The sequence below is a fragment of the Salmo trutta genome, chromosome 27 (assembly GCF_901001165.1).
Source record: "Salmo trutta chromosome 27, fSalTru1.1, whole genome shotgun sequence".
In the NCBI taxonomy this organism is placed as follows: Eukaryota; Metazoa; Chordata; class Actinopteri; order Salmoniformes; family Salmonidae; genus Salmo; species Salmo trutta.
The window spans coordinates 29,052,156-29,076,291 of NC_042983.1; the positions used below are offsets into that span (position 1 = coordinate 29,052,156).

Here is a 24,136-nt window from a genome sequence, read left to right on the forward strand (position 1 = left end):
GTGTGTTCTCCAGCGTGGCATAATGTTCATCACTGCTTCACCATCTGTCTGTTCACATAGGACTGTCACACAGCAAAGATGAATGGCTTTGGTTAGCAACCCCATGATAGTCAAAGCAGCTTTAATTTAATCTCGCACTCCCAGTTCATCAAAACCCATGAGTATTTCCATCTGGTATGTCAATTGTTTTGAGAGAATGGAATCTTTGAATCTGTAGAGTAGAATAAAAAGTTACTCACTCTTCAATGTAACATCATATGACAAATAAGGTATTTAGTGCACTGATGGTAGGGTGTGTTATTAGGACCCTTGCTGTAGGGATTGTTATTATTGCTCTTTCTGTAGGAATCATCATGTACACCTGTCCCTCTGGCCTCTGTCTGTCAGGATGATGGCGATTCGTCTGAGCGCTGAGAGGAACGTGATGGTGGAGGTGAACTACAATCAGGGGCGTGAAGGCACCTCTCTGGAGATGGTGGTGCAGGATGTCTACCTCTGTGCCAGCATGGAGTTCCTGCTCACCGTGGCCGACATCTTCCTCAAGGCCAGCCAACAGGGTTTCTCCTCAGCCGCCCCCAAGAACAGCAGCACTAAACCCACAGTTACAGCCACCGCCGCTTCCAAGGAACCTGGTACGATACATTCACATTTCACACTACACAATATTCAAAACAAATGTCATGTTTGTACGACGTCCAATTAGTGCAAAGTGAAATGTCCGATAGTTTCACTCCGTTTCTGACAGTTTTCTTCCATTTGATGCCTAATGAACACACCCCTGCTTTCCTCTCTGTCTGTGCTCCAGCTCCAGTGGCAGTAAAGTCGGTGATGAATGTTCTGGTGAAGAACCCAGAGATTGTCTTTGTGGCTGACCTGACGCGTGCCGACGCCCCAGCCCTGGTCATGACCATGGAGTGCGAGCTGGTGATGAAGAGCAACCTGGATGGTCAGCTGATGACGGCAGTGGTCAAGGACCTGAAGGTGGTGGCCTGCCCCTTCCTGAGGGAGAAGAGGAGGAACAAGGAGACCACTGTGCTGCAGCCCTGCCAGGTGTTCTTCAAGAGCACACAGTCCTCCACCTCCCCGCAGGCCATGGAGGTCTCCATCAAGGCACTGACACTCAAGGTAGGCCACGGCCAAAAAAGGAACAGGAAGAAGCATCTCACTAATAAAATACCTTATTGTCACTTTTTCTTATGTTTTTATTTCTGGCACAGCTGCCAAAACCAGAGTGATGTGTCTTACATTCCATTCTCCTCCGTGCCCCCTTCCCACAGGTGTCGCCCATCATCATCAACACAGTGATCACCATCCAGTCGGTGCTGAGCCCGGCCGGTGCAGACATGCCCCAGTCGGAGCTGGAGAGCCCCGTGCCCCCAGACCTGTGGGAGCGCCGGTCCTGGCAGGACCTCAAGCTGTGGTTCCTGGAGGAGGAGGGTAAAGACGAGGATGCCCAGTCCCTGGTCCGGCTGATTCCCCAGGGTGAGTCCCTGCAGGTGGCCATTTCCTCCATCTGCCTGACCCTGGAGGCTGGGGTGGGCCACCGTACCGTCCCCATGCTGCTGGCCAAGTCCTCCTTCCACGGGGACGTCAAGAACTGGAGCACCCTCATCAATCTGCACAGCCAGCTCAATCTGGAGGTCAGGCACTGCACATCTCTGCATGCGACCTCTACACTACCTCTATACAACATCTACAAAACCTTTACACATCTACACAACATTTTCACAACTTCTACACAACCTCAATTCAACTAAAACATACAGTTGAAGTTGGAATTTTAGATACATCTTAGCCAAATACATTTAAACTCACAATTCCTGACATTTAATCCTAGTAAACATTCCCTGTCTTAGGTCAGTTAGGATCACCACTTTATTTTAAGACTGTGAAATGTCAGAGTATTAGTAGAGAGATTGATTTATTTCAGCTTTTATTTATTTCATCACATTTCCAGTGGGTCAGAAGTTTACACACACTCAATTAGAATTTGGTAGCATTGCCTTTAAATTGTTTAACTTGGGTCAAACGTTTCGGGTAGCCTTCCACAAGCTTCCCACAATAAGTTGGGTGAACTTTAGCCCATTCCTCCTGACAGAGCTGGTGTAACTGAGTCAGGTTTGTAGGCCTCCTTGCTTACACACGCTTTTTCAGTTCTGCCCACACATTTTCTATGGGATTGAGGTCAGGGCTTTGTGATGGCCACTCCAATACCTTGACTTTGTTGTCCTTAAGCCATTTTGCCACAACTTTGGAAGTATGCTTGGGGTCATTGTCTATTTGGAAGACCCATTTGCGACCAAGTTTTAACTTCCTGACTGATGTCTTGAGATGTTGCTTCAATATATTCACATAATTTTCTTCCCTCATGATGCCATCTATTTTGTGATGTGCACCAGTCCCTCCTGCAGCAAAGCACCCCCACAACATGATGCTGCCACCCCCATGCTTCACGGTTGGGATGGTGTTCTTCGGCTTGCAAGCATCCCCCTTTTTCCTCCAAACATAACAATGGTCATTATGGCCAAACAGTTCTATTTTTGTTTCATCAGACCATAGGACATTTCTCCAAAAAGTACGATCTTTGTCCCCATGTGCAGTTGCAAAACTGTAGTCTGGCCTTTTTAATGGCGGTTTTGGAGCAGTGGCTTCTTCCTTGCTGAGTGGCCTTTCAGGTTATGTCGATATAGGACTCGTTTTACTGTGGATATAGATACTTTTGTAGCTGTTTCCTCCAGCATCTTCACAAGGTTGATTTGCACTTTTCGCACCAAAGTACGTTCATCTCTAGGAGGCAGAACGCGTCTCCTTCCTGAGCGGTATGACGGCTGTGTGGTCCCATGGTGTTTATGCTTGCGTACTATTGTTTGTACAGATGAATGTGGTACCTTCAGGCGTTTGGAAATTGCTCCCAAGGATGAACCAGACTTGTGGAGGTCTACAATTTTTTTCTGAGGTCTGGGCTGATTTCTTTTGATTTTCCCATGATGTCAAGCAAAGAGGCACTGAGTTTGAAGGTAGGCCTTGAAATACATCCACAGGTACACCTCCAATTGGCTCAAATTATGTCAATTGTCCTATCAGAAGCTTCTAAAGCCATGACATCATTTTCTGGAATTTTCCAAGCTGTTTAAAAGGCACAGTCAACTTATTTTATGTAAACATTTACATTTACGTCATTTAGCAGACGCTCTTATCCAGAGCGACTTACTAATTGGTGCATTCACCTTATGATATCCAGTGGAACAACCGCTTTACAATAGTACATCTATATCTTTTTTGGGGGGGAGGGGGGGGGTTAGAAGGATTACTTAATCCTATCCCAGGTTTTCCTTAAAGAGGTGGGGTTTCAGGTGTCTGTTTCAGGTGTAAACTTCTGACCCACTGGAATTGTGATACAGTGAATTATAAGTGAAATAATCTGTCTGTAAACAATTGTTGAACAAAATTACTTGTCTCATGCACAAAGTAGATGTCCTAACCGACTTGCCAAAACTATAGTTTGTTTACAAGAAAATTGTGGAGTGGTTGAAAAACGAGTTTTAATGACTCCAACCTAAGTGTATGTAAACTTCCGACTTCAACTATGGGTTTAGTCAGACTGCATTTGGTGTGCTGTAACATATTGTTGTGTGTTTGTTTAGGTACACTACTTCAACGAGGTGATGGGGGTGTGGGAGCCTCTGCTGGAGCCCCTAGAGGACGAGATCAGAGACAGCTTCAGATCCTGGACTCTGGGATTAAAGGTGACCCTTAAAGGTCGACTTTGGGCACGAAAAAACGGTCCAACTCTGCCTCTTACTCAATTTTCTAACAGAAATGGGGTGTGCCTTTGGTGGTTCATCGATGTGTCATTCTGGTCATGCATGCCGCAACAAACGTAGCTAGTTCGTTAGCTAAGCCACTGTAGCAAATAACATTTTATTGGTCACATACACATGGTTAGCAGATGTTATTGCGAGTGCAGCGGAATGCTTGTGCTTCTAGTTCCGACAGTGCAGCAATATCTAACAAGTAATCTAACAATTCCACAACAAATACCTAATACACACAAATCTAAGTAAGGAATAATGTAATAAGAAGTATGTAATAAGAATATAAATATATGGATGAGCAATGACAGAGCGGCATAGGCAAGATGCAATAGATGGTATAAAATACAGAATATACATATGAGATGAGAAATGCAAGATATGTAAACATTATTATAGTGGCATTATTAAAAGTGACTAGTGATCCATTTATTAAAGTAGCCAATGATTTCAAGTCTGTATGTAGGCATCAGCATCTGTGTTAGTGATGGCTGTTTAACAGTCTGAGGGCCTTGAGATAGAAGCTGTTTTTCAGTCTCTTGGTCCCAGCTTTGATGCATCTGTACTGACCTCACCTTCTGGATGATAGCGGGGTGAACAGGCAGTGGCTCGGGTGGTTGTTGTCCTTGATGACCTTTTTGGCCTTGCTGTGACATCGGGTGCTGCAGGTGTCCTGGAGGGCAGGTCGTTTGCCCCCGGTGATGCGTTGTGCAGACCGCACCACCCTCTGGAGAGCCTTGCGGTTGTGGGCGGTGCAGTCATACGGGGATACAACCAGGCGGTGATACAGCCCGACAGGATGCTGTCAATTGTGCCTCTGTAAAAGTTTGTGAGGGTTTTAGGTAACAAAAAGCTAGCCAGTAACTCTTTCAGTATGTGTTGACGTCATTTCACGGGATTTGTTTTTGGACGGAAGCTGTAGAGATGTTTTTAAGCATTAAATGACCTGGTATGATAGTGCATTGATCAGTTATACAGTATAAAACTTTTTTTAAAGATTTCTTTGCCCAAAGTCAACCTTTAAAAAAATCTCTCATTCACACCACACACACAAACTCACAAACACTGTCCCATGTTCCACACACATCGCTCATCCAGATAGTGTAAACACACTATCCACCACACACTTAACGGCCATGATTTCCCCCAACTGCAGATGAAGAAGAAGCCAGTAAAGTACTCCGGTATATCAGATGAAGTGGACTGCAGCATCCCAGACTACAAGACTATCATCAGCATCAGCAGCAAGGACCAGCTCAACATCACCCTCTCTAAGTGTGGACTGGGCATGCTCAGTAACCTGGGCACGGTAAGTCAATGACGTCACACACCAGCACTCTTATATGTGCTATTCTATTGGCTAGCTGAAAAGATACCTTTTTTGTGAACAATTTTTTGAATTATTTTATGGAATCACGTAATCTATACTGTCAATAATAATCACAATAAAACATTTTAACTAAATAACTTTTTATGTCTACGTGGGTTGTTTTTAATGTGTTGGGATAGCTTGGTGTAGGCCTTATTTCTTGTACATCCCAACGTGTGTGTTTGTGTGTGCGTGCTTGTATGGCAGGCCTTTGCGGAGGCGGCCAAGCAGACATCAGAGAGTTTCCAGGAGGACGAGGCGCCGTTCGTGGTGAAGAACCATCTGGGTCTGACTGTGTCAGTGGTGTACAGTGAGATGTTCTGCCCCCTGGGCCGTGAGGCCACAGAGAACCGTGTAGAGCTGCAGAACGGAGAGAGTGTCAACATGGACTACCGTCGCACCACCACCCACTCAGACCAGTTCTCTGCCATGACCTCGCTGGTGGCCAAGGATTACTACATACAGCCCAGTAAGCAACACAGTTACAACAGTTACACCAGTGCAGACCAGCACCCATATTCAGAGTAGGACTGCTGATCTAGGGATCAGTCTTGCTTTTTAAATCATAATGAATAAGATTATATGGACAATGGACCTGATCCTAGATCAGCGCTCCTACTCTGAGAGGCTTTATGATTACGATCCTTGATATTTAGACCCTGGGTCCAAGACAGTGTTAGCGTTCTGACCTAATGCTCAGACATTTGTTTGCGGAGCTAACACGAGTAGTTTGCTGGGTCTAGGGTAAATTTAGTAGTTGATCTCATGGTTTTTGATGTTCTTGTCCTCAGCTCCCGTGGGCCACACTTCAGCCAGCGTGATTCCGTTGATCAAAGTGGGGCGTGGCATGTACAGTGTCATGCACAAAGTCTCTGGGGTCACCCGCTTCCTGGTCTGTCAGATCTACTCTGTGCAGGGAAGCAAGCACATCAAGATCCGCTCTCCCTTCCAGGCAAGTTACAGTCACCGGGGGGGGGTTGCTTCCCTACCCCTCTTCCTTCTCTCTCCACTGTACTTAACTTGACCCCAGAATGTACTAAACTTGACCCCAGAGAATATAAATTCTATCTGAACAACGTGTCTCTTTCTCATGTCTCCCTTACAGATCATAAACCACTTTTCCATCCCGTTCAGAGTGATGGAGGGCTCCACGTGTCTGGGGATCTCATTACCTACAGAGGAGTTCTGCGTGCCTCTTGACTCCTACAGGTAGCACACATACATTTAAATACTTTGAGTCCACCAATCAAATTTACAGTAAAAAAGGATCCAAACATTTCATAGGTCCCTGTATGCATGAGGCTGTCCAAGCGTGCCACGAGGGGCTGGTATTTCAGCAGTTTATCGACAAAGGCCTGCCCCATGTAGCCGTCAAATGAGTACCCCCCCCCCCCCCACAACAACAACATGTGGCGTATTTGGCACACAGGAAAACACATCATCATCAAGATCAAACCAGCTTCCTGGATGTGTGCTGTTGGTGAGACTACATGTCTCATCTCGTTGGCTATCAGGTCGACAAAGAGGTCATGACTAGCAATAGTACAAATCCTTGTATGAACAGCAACCATTCACAACATGGGCAACAGACTCCATTACATTTGACACATGTATAATACAAAATGGGTTATGGTTTGCAGGGTACCAGAGTACTAGTTTATATTTTGTTGGTAGAACTTGCAGCCTCGCCTTAACTGTAAAGGTGAGATTGTCCTCGCCAATGGCAGCATTCTGGTACATGGAGTTTTATTTTCATTTTACCTTTATGTAACTAGGCAAGTCAGTTGAGAACAAATTATTATTTTCACTGACGGCCTAGGAACAGTGGGTTAACTGCCTTGTTCAGGGGCAGAATGACAGATTTTTCCCTTGTCAGCTCGGGGATTCGATCTTGCAACCTTTTGGTTACTAGTCCAACGCTCTAACCACTAGGCTGCCCATGGGCGACAGTGGTCAGCACAGTCCAGGGCAGTGAGTTTCCCCTGCTGCCTCAGGCCAGTCCAGTGTTGCAGTAGCTGCATCTGTCTGATACCAAGGAGTGTTGTCCTGGATGTAGGATGAGATCTGTCCTGGATGTAGGATGAGATGTTCCATCATGGGTGACAGAAGCCTCCACAAAAACACTGCAATCTGCCACAACTGCATCAGAGGCAGTCACTGGCTCAGTTTGCATATCAGTCCGTGTTCATCAGAGCTCCACTCTAGTCCGGTTGCACATGTCATTGAGGTCTGACCAGACTCCAAACCCTGCAGCACAAGTGTCCAATTTTCCACTGGCCTTCCTCCTGAAGCCCAGGAAGTTGTCCTCAACACACACACACCACACACTGACTGCTGTGTGTCCACCCCCCCTTAGGTCAAAGTTGAGCCTGCAGCCGATAACCGAAGGAGACAATCAATATGATTCTTCCGAGGGCTTCAGCTACGAGTCAGTGAGCCAGCAGCCTGGTGCACGTGTACAGCAGACCTGTCATCGACATGGCAACAGCGCCAGCGTGCTAATGGTCAACATCGTACCTCTGAAAGACACAGTGACATCACAACACACGGGAGTGGCTGGGGAGCACTTTGATGAGCCCTACATCCTGCACCTGTGGCCCTCCGTCCTGCTCCGGAACCTTCTGCCTTACCCCATCACCTATCGCCTACAGGTACACACACACACTTGTTTTTTATCCTTGTGGGGACCAAACAATCATTGAACAATCATCGTCATTGAAAACAATTGATAAGCCTAAAATAGCCTTTTTCCATGTGCGGACCGGCGAAATCTCCCCACTTGTCCAAATTTGACTTGTTTCACTATTGTTGTGAGGAAAACCAAAAAACACACACACAGACAGATCAGTGGCTACTACCCACATTACTCCTGAGTCCCTACCCACCAGCAGAGAAATGGACCTACAGTATGTTACAACTGCTCCCCTATCACCTTCATACTGCACATAGATATACAGTTGAAGTCGGAAGTTTACATACACCTTAGCCAAATACATTTAAACTTAGTTTTTCACAATACCTGACATTTAATCCTAGTAAAAATTCCCTGTTTTAGGTCAGTTAGGATCACTACTTTATTTTAAGAATGTGAAATGTCAGAATAATAGTTGAGTGATTTATTTCAGCTTTTATTTCTTTCATCACATTCCCAGTGGGTCAGAAGTTTACATACACTCAATTAGTATTTGGTAGCATTGCCTTTAAATTGTTTAACTTGGGTCAAACGTTTCGGGTAGCCTTCCACAAGCTTCCCACAATAAGTTGGGTGAATTTTGGCCCATTCCTCCTGACAGAGCTGGTGTAGGTGAGTCAGGTTTGTAGCCTCCTTGCTCGCACAAGCTTTTTCAGTTCTGCCCACAAATTTTCTACAGGTTTGAGGTCAGGGCTTTGTGATGGCCACTCCAATACCTTGACTTTGTTGTCCTTAAGCTATTTTGCCACAATTTAGAAGTATGCTTGGGGCCATTGTCCATTTGGAAGACCCATTTGCGACCAAGCTTTAACTTCCTGACTGATGTCTTGAGATGTTGCTTCAATATATCCACATAATTTTCTTCCCTCATGATGCCATCTATTTTGTGAAGTGCACCAGTACCTCCTGCAGCAAAGCACCCCCACAACATGATGCTGCCACCCCTGTGCTTCACGGTTGGGATGGTGTTCTTTGGCTTGCAAGCCTCCCCCTTTCTCCTCCAAACATAACGATGGTCATTATGGCCAAACAGTTCTATTTTTGTTTTTACGATATTTGTCCCCATGAGCAGTTGCAAACCGTAGTCTGGCTTTTTTATGGCGGTTTTAGAGCAGTGGCTTCTTCCTTGCTGAGTGGCCTTTCAGGTTATGTCGATATAGGGCTCATTTTACTGTGGATATAGATATTTTTGTGCCTGTTTCCTCCAGCATCTTCACAAGGACCTTTGCTGTTGTTCTGGGATTGATTTGCACTTTTCGCATCAAAGTACGTTTATCTCTAGGAGACAGAACGCGTCTCCTTCCTGAGCGGTATGATGGCTGCGTGGTCCCATGATGTTTATACTTGCGTACTATTGTTTGTACAGATGAACGTGGTACTTTCAGGCATTTGGAAATTGCTCCCAAGGATGAACCAGACTTGTGGAGGTCTACAATTTATTTTCTGAGGTCTTGGCTGATTTCTTTTGATTTTCCCATGATGTCAAGCAAAGAGGCACTGAGTTTGAAGGTAGGCCTTGAAATACATCCACATGTACACCTCCAATTGACTCAAATGATGTCAATTAGCCTATCAGAAGCTTCTAAAGACATGACATAATTTTCTGGAATTTTCCAAGCTGTTTAAAGGCACAGTAAACTTCTGACCCACTGGAATTGTGATATAGTGAATTGAAAGTGAAATAATCTTTCTGTAAGCAATTGTTGGAAAAATGACTTGTGTCATGCACAAAGTAGATGTCTTAACCGACTTGCCAAAACTATAGTTTGTTTACAAGAAATTTGTGGAGTGGTTGAAAAACGAGTTTTAATGACTCCAACCTAAGTGTATGTAAACTTCCGACTTTAACTGTATACAGTGGTGTAAGGTACTTAAGTAGTACTTTAAAGTATTTTTACTTAAGTATTTTTTGGTGGGTATCTGTACTTTACTTTAATATTTATAATTTTGACTACTTTTACTTCACTCATTCCTAAAACATATTATGTACTTTTTACTCCATACGTTTTCCCTGACACCCAAAAGTACATTTTCAATGCTTAGCAGGACAGGAAAATCATCCAATTCACACACTTATCAAAAGAACTTCCCTGGTCATCTCTACTGCCTCTGATCTGGCAGACTCACTAAACACAATGCTTAATTTGTAAATTATGTCTGAGTGTTGGAGTGTGCCCCTGGCTACCCGTAAATAAATAAAAAAACAAGAAAATCGTGCGGTCTGGTAGGGCTGGGCGGTATACTTATTTTATGATATACCGGTGTTGATCCAGGGAACGGTTTTGGTTTTTACCGTCTATACCGGTATTTGAATGTTTTGTTTGTTAAATGTGATACGCCATGTGTAATGTCAATTTTTATAGTTTACTTCGCTACTTGAGTCATCTCTCTCCGCTCCACTAACCACACAGACCTAGCCACGCTTCCTGTCACTCAATGAGCGCATTTGATGTTTCTCAACCACGAGACACATGCGTTCATTCTGCATGGTCAATGCAGCACATGCAACGATGCTGTTTTCACTTCGCTTCTTAATATAAATCCACTAGGGTTATATAATGACACTTAGTTTGTGTTTCTTACATCAGCAAACAGCTAGTTTGTCTTTTCTTAGCAAGTTTCCCAAAATCTTGGGAGACGCTAATTGTTCGCCGCTAATGCTAATAGCTAGCTAGTTAATAAATGTGCTGAGTAAGAGCAAACAGCCTGATAATACCAGTGATGGTGTAGACCAAAATCAGCATGTTGTTTGTGCAACAGTATCTTCTAAATCAAAGAGGAATATGCAAAGCAAGAATATGTTAGCTACATGAAGTAGCTAAGAGAAAACATGCAATGTAGCCAAAGCTTATAGGGTCCCCAAGGAAACACTTATCAACACTTTAGTTCCTTCCATGTCACAATAACTCCTCCCTGGCATTTTAATTTGTTGCTATCTCAAACAACACTGTATTCAAAGTGCCCACTATTATATTGTAACTATAGAATTAGAATAGTCATTCTATTACCATGATTCCAACAGTTTTGCTGTAATTCGCAAGTCAAAAATAGCAATTGCAACATTTGGTTAAAAATAAGTCCTAGATTATTTGCCCATATCTTGCAGCCCTACGTGGCAGTGTGAAAATTCTCAATTGAGCAGTAGTGTAAAGTACTTAAGTAAAAATACTTTCAAGTACTACTTAAGTCATTTTTTTTGGTATCTGTACTTTACTCCATAGATTTTCCTAAATAAAATACTGTACTTTTTACCCCATACATTTTCCCTACACCTAAAAGTACTCGTTACGTTTTGAATGCTTAGCAGGACAGGAAAATGGACAAATTCACGCACTTGTCAAGAGAACATCTCTGGTCATCTACTGCCTCTGATCTGGAGGACTCACTAAACACAAATGCTTCGTTTGTAAATGATGTCTTAGTATTGAGTGTGTCCATGGCTATCTGTCAATAAACAAAAAAACAAGAACATGGTGCCATCTGGTTTGCTTAATATAAGGAATTTGAAATTATTTATACTTTTACTTTTGATACTTAAGTATATTTTAGCAATAACATTTACTTTTGATACTTAATTTTATTTAAAATCAAATACTTTTATACTTTTACTCAAGTAGAAAGTTTTACTCACTTTTACTTGAGTAATTTTCTATGAATTTATCTTTACTTTTACTCAATTAAGTATAACAATTGGGTATTTTTCCACCACTGTAATTGAATGCAGGAAATGCAGAAATGATAAAAGTTGTGAAATTTGTTTAGGTTGAAGTTGAATTGAACAGTATAAAACAATCAGAATAGAGAAAGACTCTATTATAATGTATGTGTTGCTACCCTAGGATCACTCACTACTCAAAGCAAATGTACAACTTTAATTATTCCAAAACTAAAAATACCATCATACCGTCCAATTTGTTTTAAATACCGTGATATAATATTTGGGCCATATCGCCCAGCCCTACTGTCTGGTTTGCTTTATATAAGGAATTTGAAATCATTTATACTTTTACTTATATTTTAGTAATTACATTTACTTTTGATACTCAAGTATATTTGAAACCAAATACTTTTAGACTTTTACTCAAGTAGTATTTTACTGGGTGACTTTTACTTGAGTCATTTTCTTTTAAGGTATCTTTACTTTTACTCAATTATGACTACTGGGTACTTTTTCTACCACTGGATATATATGTATATCATATATCCTCAGACCTTCCTCCTCACATGACTATTATTGGTCACTGATTGATATTGTGTGTGTTGATTGGCTGACAGGACAGTGAAGAACCCGCCCCCATCACACTGATAGACGGCCACTCAGCAGAGCTTCACACCGCTGTCATGGACCTGTCCAGCCTGGAACTCCACCTCCTCAACTACCTGGGGCAGGATTGGAAGGCCCACTATGGTCTCCGTGGCGACCAGGACGAGATCACCTTCATTGTGTTCCGCTCCCTGCGCGATGAAGAGGAGGAGGTTAGGTTAGGGGAGGGTGGAGAAAGGAAGCGGGCAGAGCTGGACATTGCGGTGCATGTGAAGTACGATGCGGGCCTGTCTGAGGTGGCCATCCATTCTCCCTACTGGATGGTGAACAAGACGGGTCGCCTGCTGCAATACAAGGCCAACGACATCCACCGCAAACACGCCATGGACTATGACATGCCCCTGCTCTTCTCCTTCAAGCCACGCAATTTTCTGCACAACAACAAGGTAGTGGGTGGGGATTGACTTTGGTCAAAGCGCAAACCAAATGGCGGGGCTGCTATTTATTTAAACAAGGACTGGGCTTTTAAATGATAATGCCTAATTTTAAAGACCTAATCCTTACTGCTTGTCTCGCCGACCTCTAACCTTTTTCTCTTCCCGTGGCAGGTGCGGCTGATGATCTCGGACAGCGAGCTGTCTGATGATTTCTCCCTGGATACCGTGGGTAGCTATGGTGAAGTGAAGTGCAAAGGGAGGCTCAAAGATTACCTGGTGAGTGGTGGTGAATCAAGACTACGAGCAGATAACCTGCTGGGAGTTTATTTGAAGTGACACCAGCAGAATTATAGTGTCGGTTGATGTTCACCCTTTCAACAACTTTCAGATTGGTCATGGAGTGTGATTTTCTGAGCATTGAACAATCCACAGATGAGTGGATTGATTTGGGTTGATTGTGGCTTTCTATGGTTTGATTGAAGATCGGGGTGAAGATCGACCCCAGCAGTTTCAGCCTGACCCGTATCGTGAGCTTTGTGCCGTACTACCTGTTGGTGAACAGGACCAAGCATGTGATCTGGGTGGGAGAGGAGGGCCAGGACCACTGGACCAAGGCCAGACCACACCAGGTACCACAACTGGAGCTACCTACAACCCCCAATGCAATGCAATTCAATCCATTCAGGAAGTGCAATGAAAAGTACTGATAGTAAAAATGTGTTCAAATCATGGCTTGAATATCAGTTATTTTCCTAAATTTACAGAATTTTTAAATGGAATAATGGAGCCCTACCCTGCATACAGTATCATATCCATGTAGTGAAACTGACCTCTCTGTTTTTGTCTCTCTCTGAATCTATTCTCTCGCTCTCTTCTCTCTCTCACTTGCTTCTCTCGTTCTCTCTGTGCTACTCAGGCAGCCATCCCATTCTGGCCCGAGAAGGACTCCAAGATGCTCAAAGTCAAGGTAGAAGGCTGTCTGTCAACCCCTCAAACCATGGACTTCACCAAACCAGAAAACTGCCTGTTGCTGCACCTGGACAACACTGTGAGTAATGCCTGAAATTGCACCACACACACACACACACACACACACACACACACACACACACACACACACAAACTTAAGGACTATACTGGAGTGTTTGTGGGTAACTACTGTATAAGCTAATGATGTGGCGATAAATACATTTTCCAAGTTGGGTTCTTTAAAGTACTAGTACTACTACTTTTAATTTGGCTTTCCTGTATTTTCCAGCTGGGCGGAGTCATTGTGGACGTGAACCTATCAGACCACTCGATCATTATCTGTTTTTCGGACTACCACGATGGAGCCGCCCCCTTCCTCATCATCAACCACACCCAGGAGCAGACGCTGGAGTTCTGCCAGAGGTAAAGGAGAGACTGGAGGGAGAGGGTGGATGGGGGAGGAGGAGAAGGATGGGGGAGGAGGAGAGACTGGAGGGAGAGGGTGGATGGGGGAGGAGGAGAGAGGGGAGGAGGGGAAGGATGGCGAGGGAGGGAGGGAGGTAAACAGAGCAATAAGCAGAAATATGTTTGATTAAATGGGTGACATTTTATTCTTAAAACAGGCGCAATGCACTGAAACAACCTATATTCCTCATAAATCTTAGTCTATCTTGAAGTGGGATGTCTCAACTTGCCTTTTAGCAGTGTCCTTGAGATAGTGGCGATTTATTTATGGGGACATAAGTAAACAGTACAAAATCAGTGTTGAGGCTGTCCTCATTGGTTTCTGAATGAAACCTGCATGTTTACAGCCTCAGGTTCAGCAAACTTCCCAGGCTGTGCTGCGTGCAGGATACATCCCGATCTTTTGTTTTTACTTGTTTTCCCTCGGTTTTGTTTGTTGTTTGCACTTACTTTTTAATTGTTTTAATACAGGGTTTCTGTTTTCTTCAATTTGTGTTTTGTCTGTATTTGTCCTGTTTGCATGGATGAATTTCCTTTGGTTTGTGACTTGTGATTGACACTTATTTTGCTTTAAGTCAGAATTCTTTGCTAGTGACACATTGTTTGTCTGACATGTGAATGTGTGCTCTTTCTTGTTGACAGAGTTTGTGTGTGTTTATGGATTTGTTTGGTTTTGTTTGGACGGGCAGATTGCGGAGAGACTCGTCAAAATGCGTGACAGACGAGCTGCTCGAACTCTCCTTCTCACTAGAGGAGACCCAGCGCAGGTAGCAGGACCCAGCCCCACGGGTACTCTGGCTCTCACCCACTCAGACCCTGGGGGGAGGGAGAGGGATATGGGTAGGAACAGACAGAATGAGTGACTTGCCTCAGATGGGGTGGACATATTGGGGAACTTTAAATTCTCTCCCTAGCATACAATGACTAATGCAGAAGGCATGGTCCATAGAGCGAACGTACACATATACGGTGGTGTTTGCAGGCTGTGTTCCCATTTCATGGTTCAGGAGTGGTCAGAGTGTGGTCAGAGCTGGACCCCCAGGTAACCGCAGGTGAAGGGGAAGAGCCTTTGTTCGGTTTTGGTGCTGAAGGAGGATCTGCTCCTTACATGCCACTCCACAAGAAAATAGATTATGTGCATTATATAAATGCTTAAAAATATTGTATTACATATTAATATCACTGTATGGTTCAACAACCACGAGTCAACTGATTGTTAGTGACCAAACTACAGAGCGTGGAGTGATCAAGGAGGAGCTCCGGCTTCACAATGTTATGACTGTTTGCCCTTTGACCCCCTATATTCCAGGTTAATTTGTTTCATAGTGGGACTCTGCTGCTGCTTAGATGGGACTATGGCAATGGGATCTGAACTCTGCTTACTAGTGCCTTCCATTTTCCCCAACCCCCCATTTCCATCATCCATGTTTTTTTCTGACTGTCAGCCATCTTCCTAGTGGTGGGGATTGCGTGGTCTTGTGTGTGTGCTTTCTAACTTTTTCCCGTTGCGTGTGTGTGCGCGTGCGTGTGTGCACGAGTAGCAGTCAGAAGGAGAAGGACAAGCTGAGCCCTGGGAAGGCCGTGTACTATACCTGGGCTGAGCCCACCGGGTCACGCTTCCTGGCCTGGCAGTGTGGCAGCTACAGTGGTGAGCTGAAGAGTGAAGAGGTACCGTAACACAGCTTTCTATTCACTCCTACTAGGGTTGGGTATATTACCATAGCACCGTCTATCGGGGATGATTAGCAGCCATCGTCGATGATGATGACATCGTGATGTGACAGAGGATGGGCAACTGGCGGCCACTTTTGAAAGCCCTCGGATCAACATAGAATATTAGAATACACAAGGTGCAATTTTGAAATTTGGTTGTGCATCAGCAGATTTTCTCTTACAGTATGTCTGTCATTGATTGTCACTCAAATTACTGTCCGGGGAGCCCCAATTGATTTTGTTAGTCAGTCTCACTCAGATATCATATTAAAAACTTCTCTCCACCCCAAAGCAAAATGTGTAGAATTGCAACATTGCTTTAAAACTGCGACATGTTCTCTACGCCCCATTATCAAAATGTGTAGAATTGCAACATTGCTTTAAAACTGCGACATGTTCTCTACGCCCCATTATCAAAATGTGTAGAATTGCAACATTGCTTTAAAACTGCGACATGTTCTCTACGCCCCATTATCAAAATGTGTAGAATTGCAACATTGCTTTAAAACTGCGACATGTTCTCTACGCCCCATTATCAAAATGTGTAGAATTGCAACATTGCTTTAAAACTGCGACATGTTCTCTACGCCCCATTATCAAAATGTGTAGAATTGCAACATTGCTTTAAAACTGCGACATGTTCTCTACGCCCCATTATCAAAATGTGTAGAATTGCATGAAATATACTCTCTATCAAGAGGGGAGCTGCTAAAAGGTTTTGCTTGCAATGTGGTGTTGGGGTGGTATGCAGATGTGGGTACACAATCCCTCAAGCTATTTTTTTCTCTCTCTGGATAGCAAGATAAGAAAACATAAAATTAGTTGTTTTGTACAAACCTTACAGTTGAGCAAAGCTTGTAGGCTAGTATAATTAAGCTAGTAGATAATTAAGCTTGTAGGCTAGTATAATTAAGCTAGTATATAATTAAGCTTGTAGGCTAGTATAATTAAGCTAGTATATAATTAAGCTTGTAGGCTAGTATATAATTAAGCTTTTGGCTAGTATAATTAAGCTAGTATATAATTAAGCTTGTAGGCTAGTATACTTAAGCTAGTATATAATTAAGCTTGTAGGCTAGTATAATTAAGCTAGTATATAATTAAGCTTGTAGGCTAGTATAATTAAGCTAGTATATAATTAAGCTTGTAGGCTAGTATAAGAATGAAATTAAGCATGCATGACAGGAAAAAAGGAAAGAATGCCTCATTGCCATTGCGAACCAATTGGCCAAAAGCCCAGACTAATCCAACTAACTGAAATATCACAAATGACAAGTTATGAAGCGTGTTTCCCAAATATTATAATAACGTGTTTGTCCTGAAGTTGCAGCTTTCAAATGGGAATAATTATGAAAGTCGTAGTCTTTCGCTTGGCTATTCTCAATCACAGTTTTATTTTGAATGACAAATATTTCAGGCCACAATAAGTGAAATTGAGCGAACAATACCAAGGAGGAAACGAATGACAAGTCAAACAATACCAAGGAGGAAACGAATGACAAGTCAAACAATACCAAGGAGGAAATGAATGACAAGTCAAACAATACCAAGGAGGAAACGAATGACAAGTCAAACAATACCAAGGAGGAAACGAATGACAAGTCAAACAATACCAAAGAAAATAACATTTTTTGTCCATTAAAATAACATCATATTGATCAGAAATACAATGTAGACATTGTTAATGTTGTAAATTACTATTGTAGCTGGAAACGGCAGATTTTTAATGGAATATTTACATAGGCGTACAGAGGCCCATTATCAGCAACCATCACTCCTGTGTTCCAATGGCACATTGTGTTAGCCTTTTAAAATGATAAACTTGGATTAGCTAAGTGATCATTAGAAATCCCTTTTGCAATTATGTTAGGACAGCTGAAAACTGTGGTTCTGATTAAAGAAGCAATAAAACTGGCCTTTAGACTAGTTGAGTATCTGGAGCATCAGCATTTGTGTTCGATTACAGGCTCAAAATGTCCAGAAACAAATAACTTTCTTCTGAAACTCATCAGTCTATTCTTGTTCTGAGAAATGAAGGCTATTCCATGCGAGAAATTGCCAAGAAACTGAAGATCTCATAAAACGCTGTGTACTACTCCCTTCACAGAATAGCGCAAACTGGCTCTAACCAGAATAGAAAAGAGGAGTGGGAGGCCCGGGTGCACAACTGAGCAAGAGGACAAGTACATTAGAGTGTCTAGTTTGAGGAACAGACGCCTCCCAAGTCCTCAACTGGCAGCTTCATTAAATAGTACCCGCAAAACACCAGTCTCAACGTCATCAGTGAAGAGGCGACTCCGGGATGCTGGCCTCAAACACCAAGTTATGCATACCTAATTTCAAAATAGGCCGCCATCACTGTTAATTGTGAATGATAATTCAGTTTTACCGGTGAAATGTCCAAACTGCATGCCAATCATTTTATCTCAATTAGTTTACATCTTCTTGAATTACTGTTTTGTGAGCGAATTAGAGCAGATTGTGTTAAAAAATAGCCTTTCATTTTGTTTCAATACAAGCATACAGTGCATTTGGAAAGTATTCAGACCCCTTGACTTTTTCCACATTTTGTTACGTTACAGCCTTTTTCTAAAATGGATTAAAAAAAATTCAATCTACACACAATACCCCATAATGACAAAGTAAAGCAAAATAAAAAACTGATATCACATTTACGGAAGTATTCAGACCCTTTACTCAATACTTTGAAGCACCTTTGGCAGTAATTACAGCCTTCTTGGGTATGATGCAACAAGCTTGGCATACCTGTTTTTGGGGAGTTTCTCCCATTCTTCTTGGCAGATCCTCTCGAGCTCTGTCATGTCGGATCGGGAGCGTCGCTGCACAGCTATTTTCAGGTCTCTCCAGAGATGTTAGATTGGGTTCAAGTCCGGGCTCGCGTGGGCCACTCAAGGACATTCAGAGACTTGTCCCGAAGCCACTCCTGCATTGTCTTGGCTGTGTGCTTAGGGTTGTCGTCCTGTTGGAAGGTGATCCTTTGCCCCAGTCTGAGGTCCTGAGCGCGCTGGAGCAGGTTTTCATCAAAGATCTCTCTGTACTTTGCGCCATTCATCTTTCCCTCGATCCTGACTAGTCTCCCAGTCCCTGTCGCTGAAAAACATCCCCACAGCACGATGCTGCCACCACCACGCTTCACCGAAGGGATGGTGCCAGGTTTCCTCCAGGCGTGACGCTTGGCGTTCAGGCCAAAGAGTTCAATCTTGGTTTCATCAGACTAGAGAATCTTGTTTCTCATGTCTTTTCACAGTCTTTAGGTGCCTTTTGGCAAACTCCAAGCGGGCTGTCATATGCCTTTTACTGAGGAGTAGCTTCGGTCTGGCCACTCTACCATAAAGGCCTGATTGGTGGAGTTCTGCAGAGATGGTTGTCCTTCTGGAAGGTTCTCCCATCTCCACAGAGGAACTCTGAGGCTCTGTCAGAGTAACCATCAGGTTCTCGGTCACCTCCCTGACCAAGGTCCTTCTCCCCCGATTGCTCAGTTTGGCCGGGCGGCCAGCACTAGGAAGAGTCTTGGTGGTTCCAAATTTCTTCTATTTAAGAATGATGGAGACCACTGTGTTATTGGGTACCTTCAATGCTGCAGAAATGTTTTGGTACCCATCCCCAGATCTGTGCCTCGACACAATCCTGTCTCGGAGCTCTACGAACAATTCCTTCAACCTCATGGTGGTGGTTTTTGCTCTGATATGCACTGTCAACTGTGGGACCTTATATAGACAGGTGTGTGCCTTTCCAAATCATGTCCAATCAATTGAATTTACCACAGGTGGACTCCAATCAAGTTGTAGATGATCAATGGAAACAGGATTCACCTGAGCTCAATTTCGAGTCTCATAGCAGAGTCTGAATACTTATGTAAATAAGGTATTTGTATTTAATTTTTTATTTTTATGAATGTGCAAACCTGTTTTTACTTTGTCATTATGGGGTATTGTGTGTAGATTGATAAAAAAATATATACAGTACCAGTCCAAAGTTTGGGCACACCTCATTCCAGGGTTTTTCTTTATTTTTGCTATTTCCTACATTGTAGAATAATAGTTAAGACATCAAAACTATGAAATAACACATATGGAATCATGTAGGAACCAAAAAAGTGTTAAACAAATCAAAATATATTTTATATTTGACATTCTTCAAAGTAGCCACCCTTTGCCTTGATGACAGCTTTGCACACTTGGAATTCTCTCAACCTCCTTCATGAGGAATGCTTTTCCAGCAGTCTTGAAGGAGTTCCCACATATGCTGAGCACTTGTTGGCTGCGTTTCCTTCACTCTGTGGTCTAACTCATCCCAAACCATCTCAATTGGGTTGAGGTCGGGTGATTGTAGAGGCCAGGTCATCTGATGCAGCACCCTCTTTCTTGGTCAAATAGCCCTTACACAGCCTGGAGGAGTGTTTTGGGTCATTGTCCTGTTGAAAAACAAATGATAGTCCCACTAAGTGCAAACCAGATGGGATGACGTACCGCTGCAGAATTCTGTGGTAGCTATGCTGGTTAAGTGTGCCTTGAATTCTAAATCAATCACAGACAGTGTCACCAGCAAAGCACCATCACACCTCCTCCTCCATGCTTCACGGTGGGAACCACACATGCAGAGATCATTCGTTCACCTACTCTGCGTCTTACAACGACATGGCGGTTGGAACCAAAAATCTCAATTTTGACTCATCAGACCAAAGGACAGATTTCCACTGGTCTAATGTCCATTGCTCTTGTTTCTTGGCCCAAGCAAGTCTCTTCTTATTGGTGTCCTTTCGTCGTGGTTTCTTTGTAGCAAATCGATCATGAAGGCCTGATTTCACGCAGTCTCCTCTGAACAGTTGATGGACTTGGTCTTTTACCAAATAGGGCCATCTTCTGTATACCACCCCTACCTTGTCACAACACAACTGATTGGCTCAAACACATTAAGAAGGAAAGAAATTCCACAAATATACTTTTAACAAGGCACACCTGTTAATTGAAATTCCATTTTAGAATAAGGCTGTAACATAACAAAATGTGGAAAAAGTCAAGGCGTCTGAATACACTCCGAAGGCACTGTATATCCGGCCTAGTAGCTTGCTGTGTTGAGGATTTTTTTTAACTATTCAGCTTCAGATAAATGACTAGTAATGAATCATTGTGATCTTGTGAGATATTGATTCAGCTTTGATCTAACTATACTAAACGAGCACCATTGTGATAATCTTCTATTTGTAATAATAATAATAAGTGGTAAGTATGACTATTAGGTATAGGCAACAGATCTTGATGAGGGTTATTTTCAAATCGTGGTGCTGAAAGGACCATACCATAACTAAGTTGTCACATATTGTTCTAGGTTCCACTGTGCAAGAGGGGGGTCTGTGGAATTTTAAACATCAAGCAGACACAGTGAATTTGGATCCTCGATCTCATTGTTGTGTTGATAAGGTTCCTGTAGTGGATCAGTTTGTCTGCATAGGCAATAGAGGTGATACGTTTCTGTAAGCTAAGCCCTCGGACAGTAAGGTGAGTTCAAGTGCGTTGTACATGAGCACAAGTCCATAACAAACTGTTTTGAGGACAGCCGTTTTAGCAACCCCTGGAGTTTTGTCTGTGGCAGTTCTTGTAACATCGGATTTGGCCCATTCAGCTCCCCTAAATATGTTGTCATGAATCCGATTCCTCTCGTCCCTCCCGTAGCATGCGAGCTTGCGCTAGCGGTCTATTCAGACTTTTTCTGTCTGTTTCTCAATTATAAAAAAAAATGTAATACAAAAATGTCTGGCCTCTAAGGGGCGATAACATCGTCTATCGGGCGATTTTATATGTACAGAATCACGATAGAACAAAAGTTGATTGCCCAACCCTAACCACCATTCACACTAGCGGTGGTGATATGTTACATTCTCACACGGTTTGATTGATAATATGGTTCATTCTTATTTATACCAGTGTTTCATATTCGTGTGATGCACATTTTGTATTGAGTACATCAGACCAATATGACACACAGGCGTGAGGCTCAACCATAGTATCTCCTCAGAATAATATGTAGGCTATATGTATACATATTACATATCACACTAAAAATGAACTGATATGAAACAGACTAGGATCTCCTGCTTAGTGGTTAACAGAGCTGCTTAATAAGGTGTAGTCCATCAATAATCACACAACTTTAATCGGATCATTATTCAGGCTCCGATCCTCAAAAGGCTTAGTAAAGGATTTAGGTAAGTCCACCAGAAACTTTGAAAGTGTTACTGCATTTTTATCCCCCTTATACTGGTTTGATGACCTGAGCAGTTTTACAAGGGAAGCAACATGATAACCAGTTTAAAATTCTACAAGACAGACAAAATACGTACAGTAGTATAAGCATAGTGTAAAAAGTTGTTGAGGCTTTCTTTGCATCTGATGTGCACTTGATCCGTGTGTAGGACCTGCGGTTGGACGTGAATGAGGAGGGTAAGCTGTACCTCATCTCGTTCTACGAGGGCCTCCAGCGGGTGGCGCTGTTCACCGAGGACAGGCGGATCTACAAGCTGCTGTGTGAGAGTGAGAAGGCCGAGCTGGCTGAACAGGAGATCATCCTCTCCCTGCAAGATGTGGGTGTCTCCCTGGTCAACAACAGCAGCCACCAGGAGGTGTCCTTCATTGGCATTACCAGGTATACACACACACACACACGGTATATACACTCACTCACTATGGTATGATAGTACTACAGTTGGTTGTACTGTGAGTGGAAAGGTGGTTCCAATTTCAGAACAGCAGCATGTTCAGGGTGCTTTCCTCCTGTGTGTGTGTGTAGTTCAGACGTGGTGTGGGAGTTCAAGCCAAAGAAGAAGTCTCGCTGGAAACCCCTGAGTTTTAAATATGCAGCGCTGCTGGAGACCCACTTCAGAGAGTACACCGAGAGTGAATCAGTGGACAACACCATCTTAGACCTGGAGAGCAACTTCCAGGTCAGACAGCAACTGGATATGCCACTGTACAGTATCCATGCGTCTGATACCATGTACCATCCACTTGATATCCTACCCCTTGAAAATTATACAATTTGTAAAGGTAGATGTGCTTCTCACTTTGTGCACAGCTCCAGCATAACCTGTGTGTGTGTGTGGGCTAACTCTGTTATCAGGTGTCTCTGACGCCAAACAGGCAAGACATGAGGATGATGAAGCCATATGATGCTCCAATCAGGAGGAACTTCCTTCCGGGGGTGAAGGTGGAGTACAGCGTATCGGCGCGCCAGAGTGCCTACCGTGTCCAGATCAACCGCATACAGGTGGGTTCCAGAGAGTTGGAAAGTGCGCACTCAATCCAACTGTATGGTGGGTCCCCACCCGACCTGACTATCATACCATAGATTTTTACATTTACCATTTAGTCATTTGGCCAACTATTCAGTTAAATTCAATGCCATTCCTTTCATGCTGACGTTTTGGTTGGAATCCATTTTTTGAGTCCTTTGTTTTTCCACAGATCCAGAATCAGCTGCCTGGAGCAATCTTTCCCTATGTCTTCTACCCAATAAAACTACCAAAGTCTGTCACCATGGACTCAGGTCAGTACCAAACTCTGTCCAAGTCCCTCGGTGTTGTGCAGTCACACTTACATGGGCCTAAGTGGGTCCCAAAAGGGGGCCATTTCAGACGCAACCATACACATTGTTAGAGTGGAGTACTCTGGATAAACACATAGCTATGGGTGTTTCTGCTCCACGTTTTCCTTTAGAGCCCAAACCTCTGACCGACATCAGTATTGTTACCAGGGCAGCCGGACACTCCGATATCTCCCGCATCAAGTGAGTCCAACGCTATAGTTCATTTTCTCCCACCTATCTTCCATCTCTCTCTGTGTCTTCTCTATCTTCTGTTCTCTCTCTTCTGTTCTCTCTGTGTCTTCTCTCTCTCTGTTCCCTTACCTTCCTTTCTGTCAACTTTCTCATTGCCTGTCTCTATATCTTCCACCCCCTGGCTTGGTCAGGTATTTCATGGTGCTGATCCAGGAGATGGACTTGAAGTTGGACCTGGGTTTCCTCTACGCCATCTTGGATCTGTTCACCCCGGAGACCGCCAGCGTGATGACATCAGAGCAGATGGTAAGACCCTCCCCAACCCTGACCTTCCCCTCAATTGACCTCCACACTCTAGCAAGTGCAAAGAGCCTTCAAAACAGGGGTCGGCAACTTAAGGTGCGCGTGCCCGCCTTGGCATGCGAGGGTATTTGCCTTGGCACGCTATCGCTTGGCAAGCCACCCACCCAAAAAAGACAAACTAAAATATATATATATATATATATATTCTTTTTTTCTTTTTTTTCTTGGCGTGCTAAGCCTTGCCTTGATGTTTATTATCTTACTTATTTTGGTCAGTACATTTTTTTTTATGAACTGGAGAAAATTATTGAAATTGCA

At 43.3% G+C, this 24,136-nt stretch overlaps 1 protein-coding gene across 2 annotated transcripts in view; it reads left to right on the plus strand.

The window, feature by feature from the left end:
- LOC115164829 (vacuolar protein sorting-associated protein 13A-like) overlaps positions 1-24,136 on the plus strand; it is a 66,199-nt gene that overhangs the window by 23,569 nt on the left and 18,494 nt on the right. The window contains exons 38-59 of one of the 2 annotated variants that reach the window (XM_029717669.1): positions 388-632; positions 806-1,125; positions 1,278-1,640; positions 3,645-3,746; positions 4,969-5,121; positions 5,389-5,650; positions 5,973-6,133; positions 6,287-6,390; positions 7,538-7,832; positions 12,149-12,583; positions 12,746-12,850; positions 13,057-13,203; positions 13,491-13,622; positions 13,833-13,966; positions 14,698-14,775; positions 15,550-15,676; positions 22,155-22,384; positions 22,529-22,682; positions 22,859-23,005; positions 23,203-23,284; positions 23,455-23,524; positions 23,707-23,821. In XM_029717669.1, coding sequence (XP_029573529.1) covers positions 388-632; positions 806-1,125; positions 1,278-1,640; positions 3,645-3,746; positions 4,969-5,121; positions 5,389-5,650; positions 5,973-6,133; positions 6,287-6,390; positions 7,538-7,832; positions 12,149-12,583; positions 12,746-12,850; positions 13,057-13,203; positions 13,491-13,622; positions 13,833-13,966; positions 14,698-14,775; positions 15,550-15,676; positions 22,155-22,384; positions 22,529-22,682; positions 22,859-23,005; positions 23,203-23,284; positions 23,455-23,524; positions 23,707-23,821 — 3,961 coding nt within the window. The remainder of the gene's footprint in view (positions 1-387; positions 633-805; positions 1,126-1,277; positions 1,641-3,644; positions 3,747-4,968; positions 5,122-5,388; positions 5,651-5,972; positions 6,134-6,286; positions 6,391-7,537; positions 7,833-12,148; positions 12,584-12,745; positions 12,851-13,056; positions 13,204-13,490; positions 13,623-13,832; positions 13,967-14,697; positions 14,776-15,549; positions 15,677-22,154; positions 22,385-22,528; positions 22,683-22,858; positions 23,006-23,202; positions 23,285-23,454; positions 23,525-23,706; positions 23,822-24,136) is intronic. The other variant, XM_029717670.1, reaches the window with a different exon arrangement.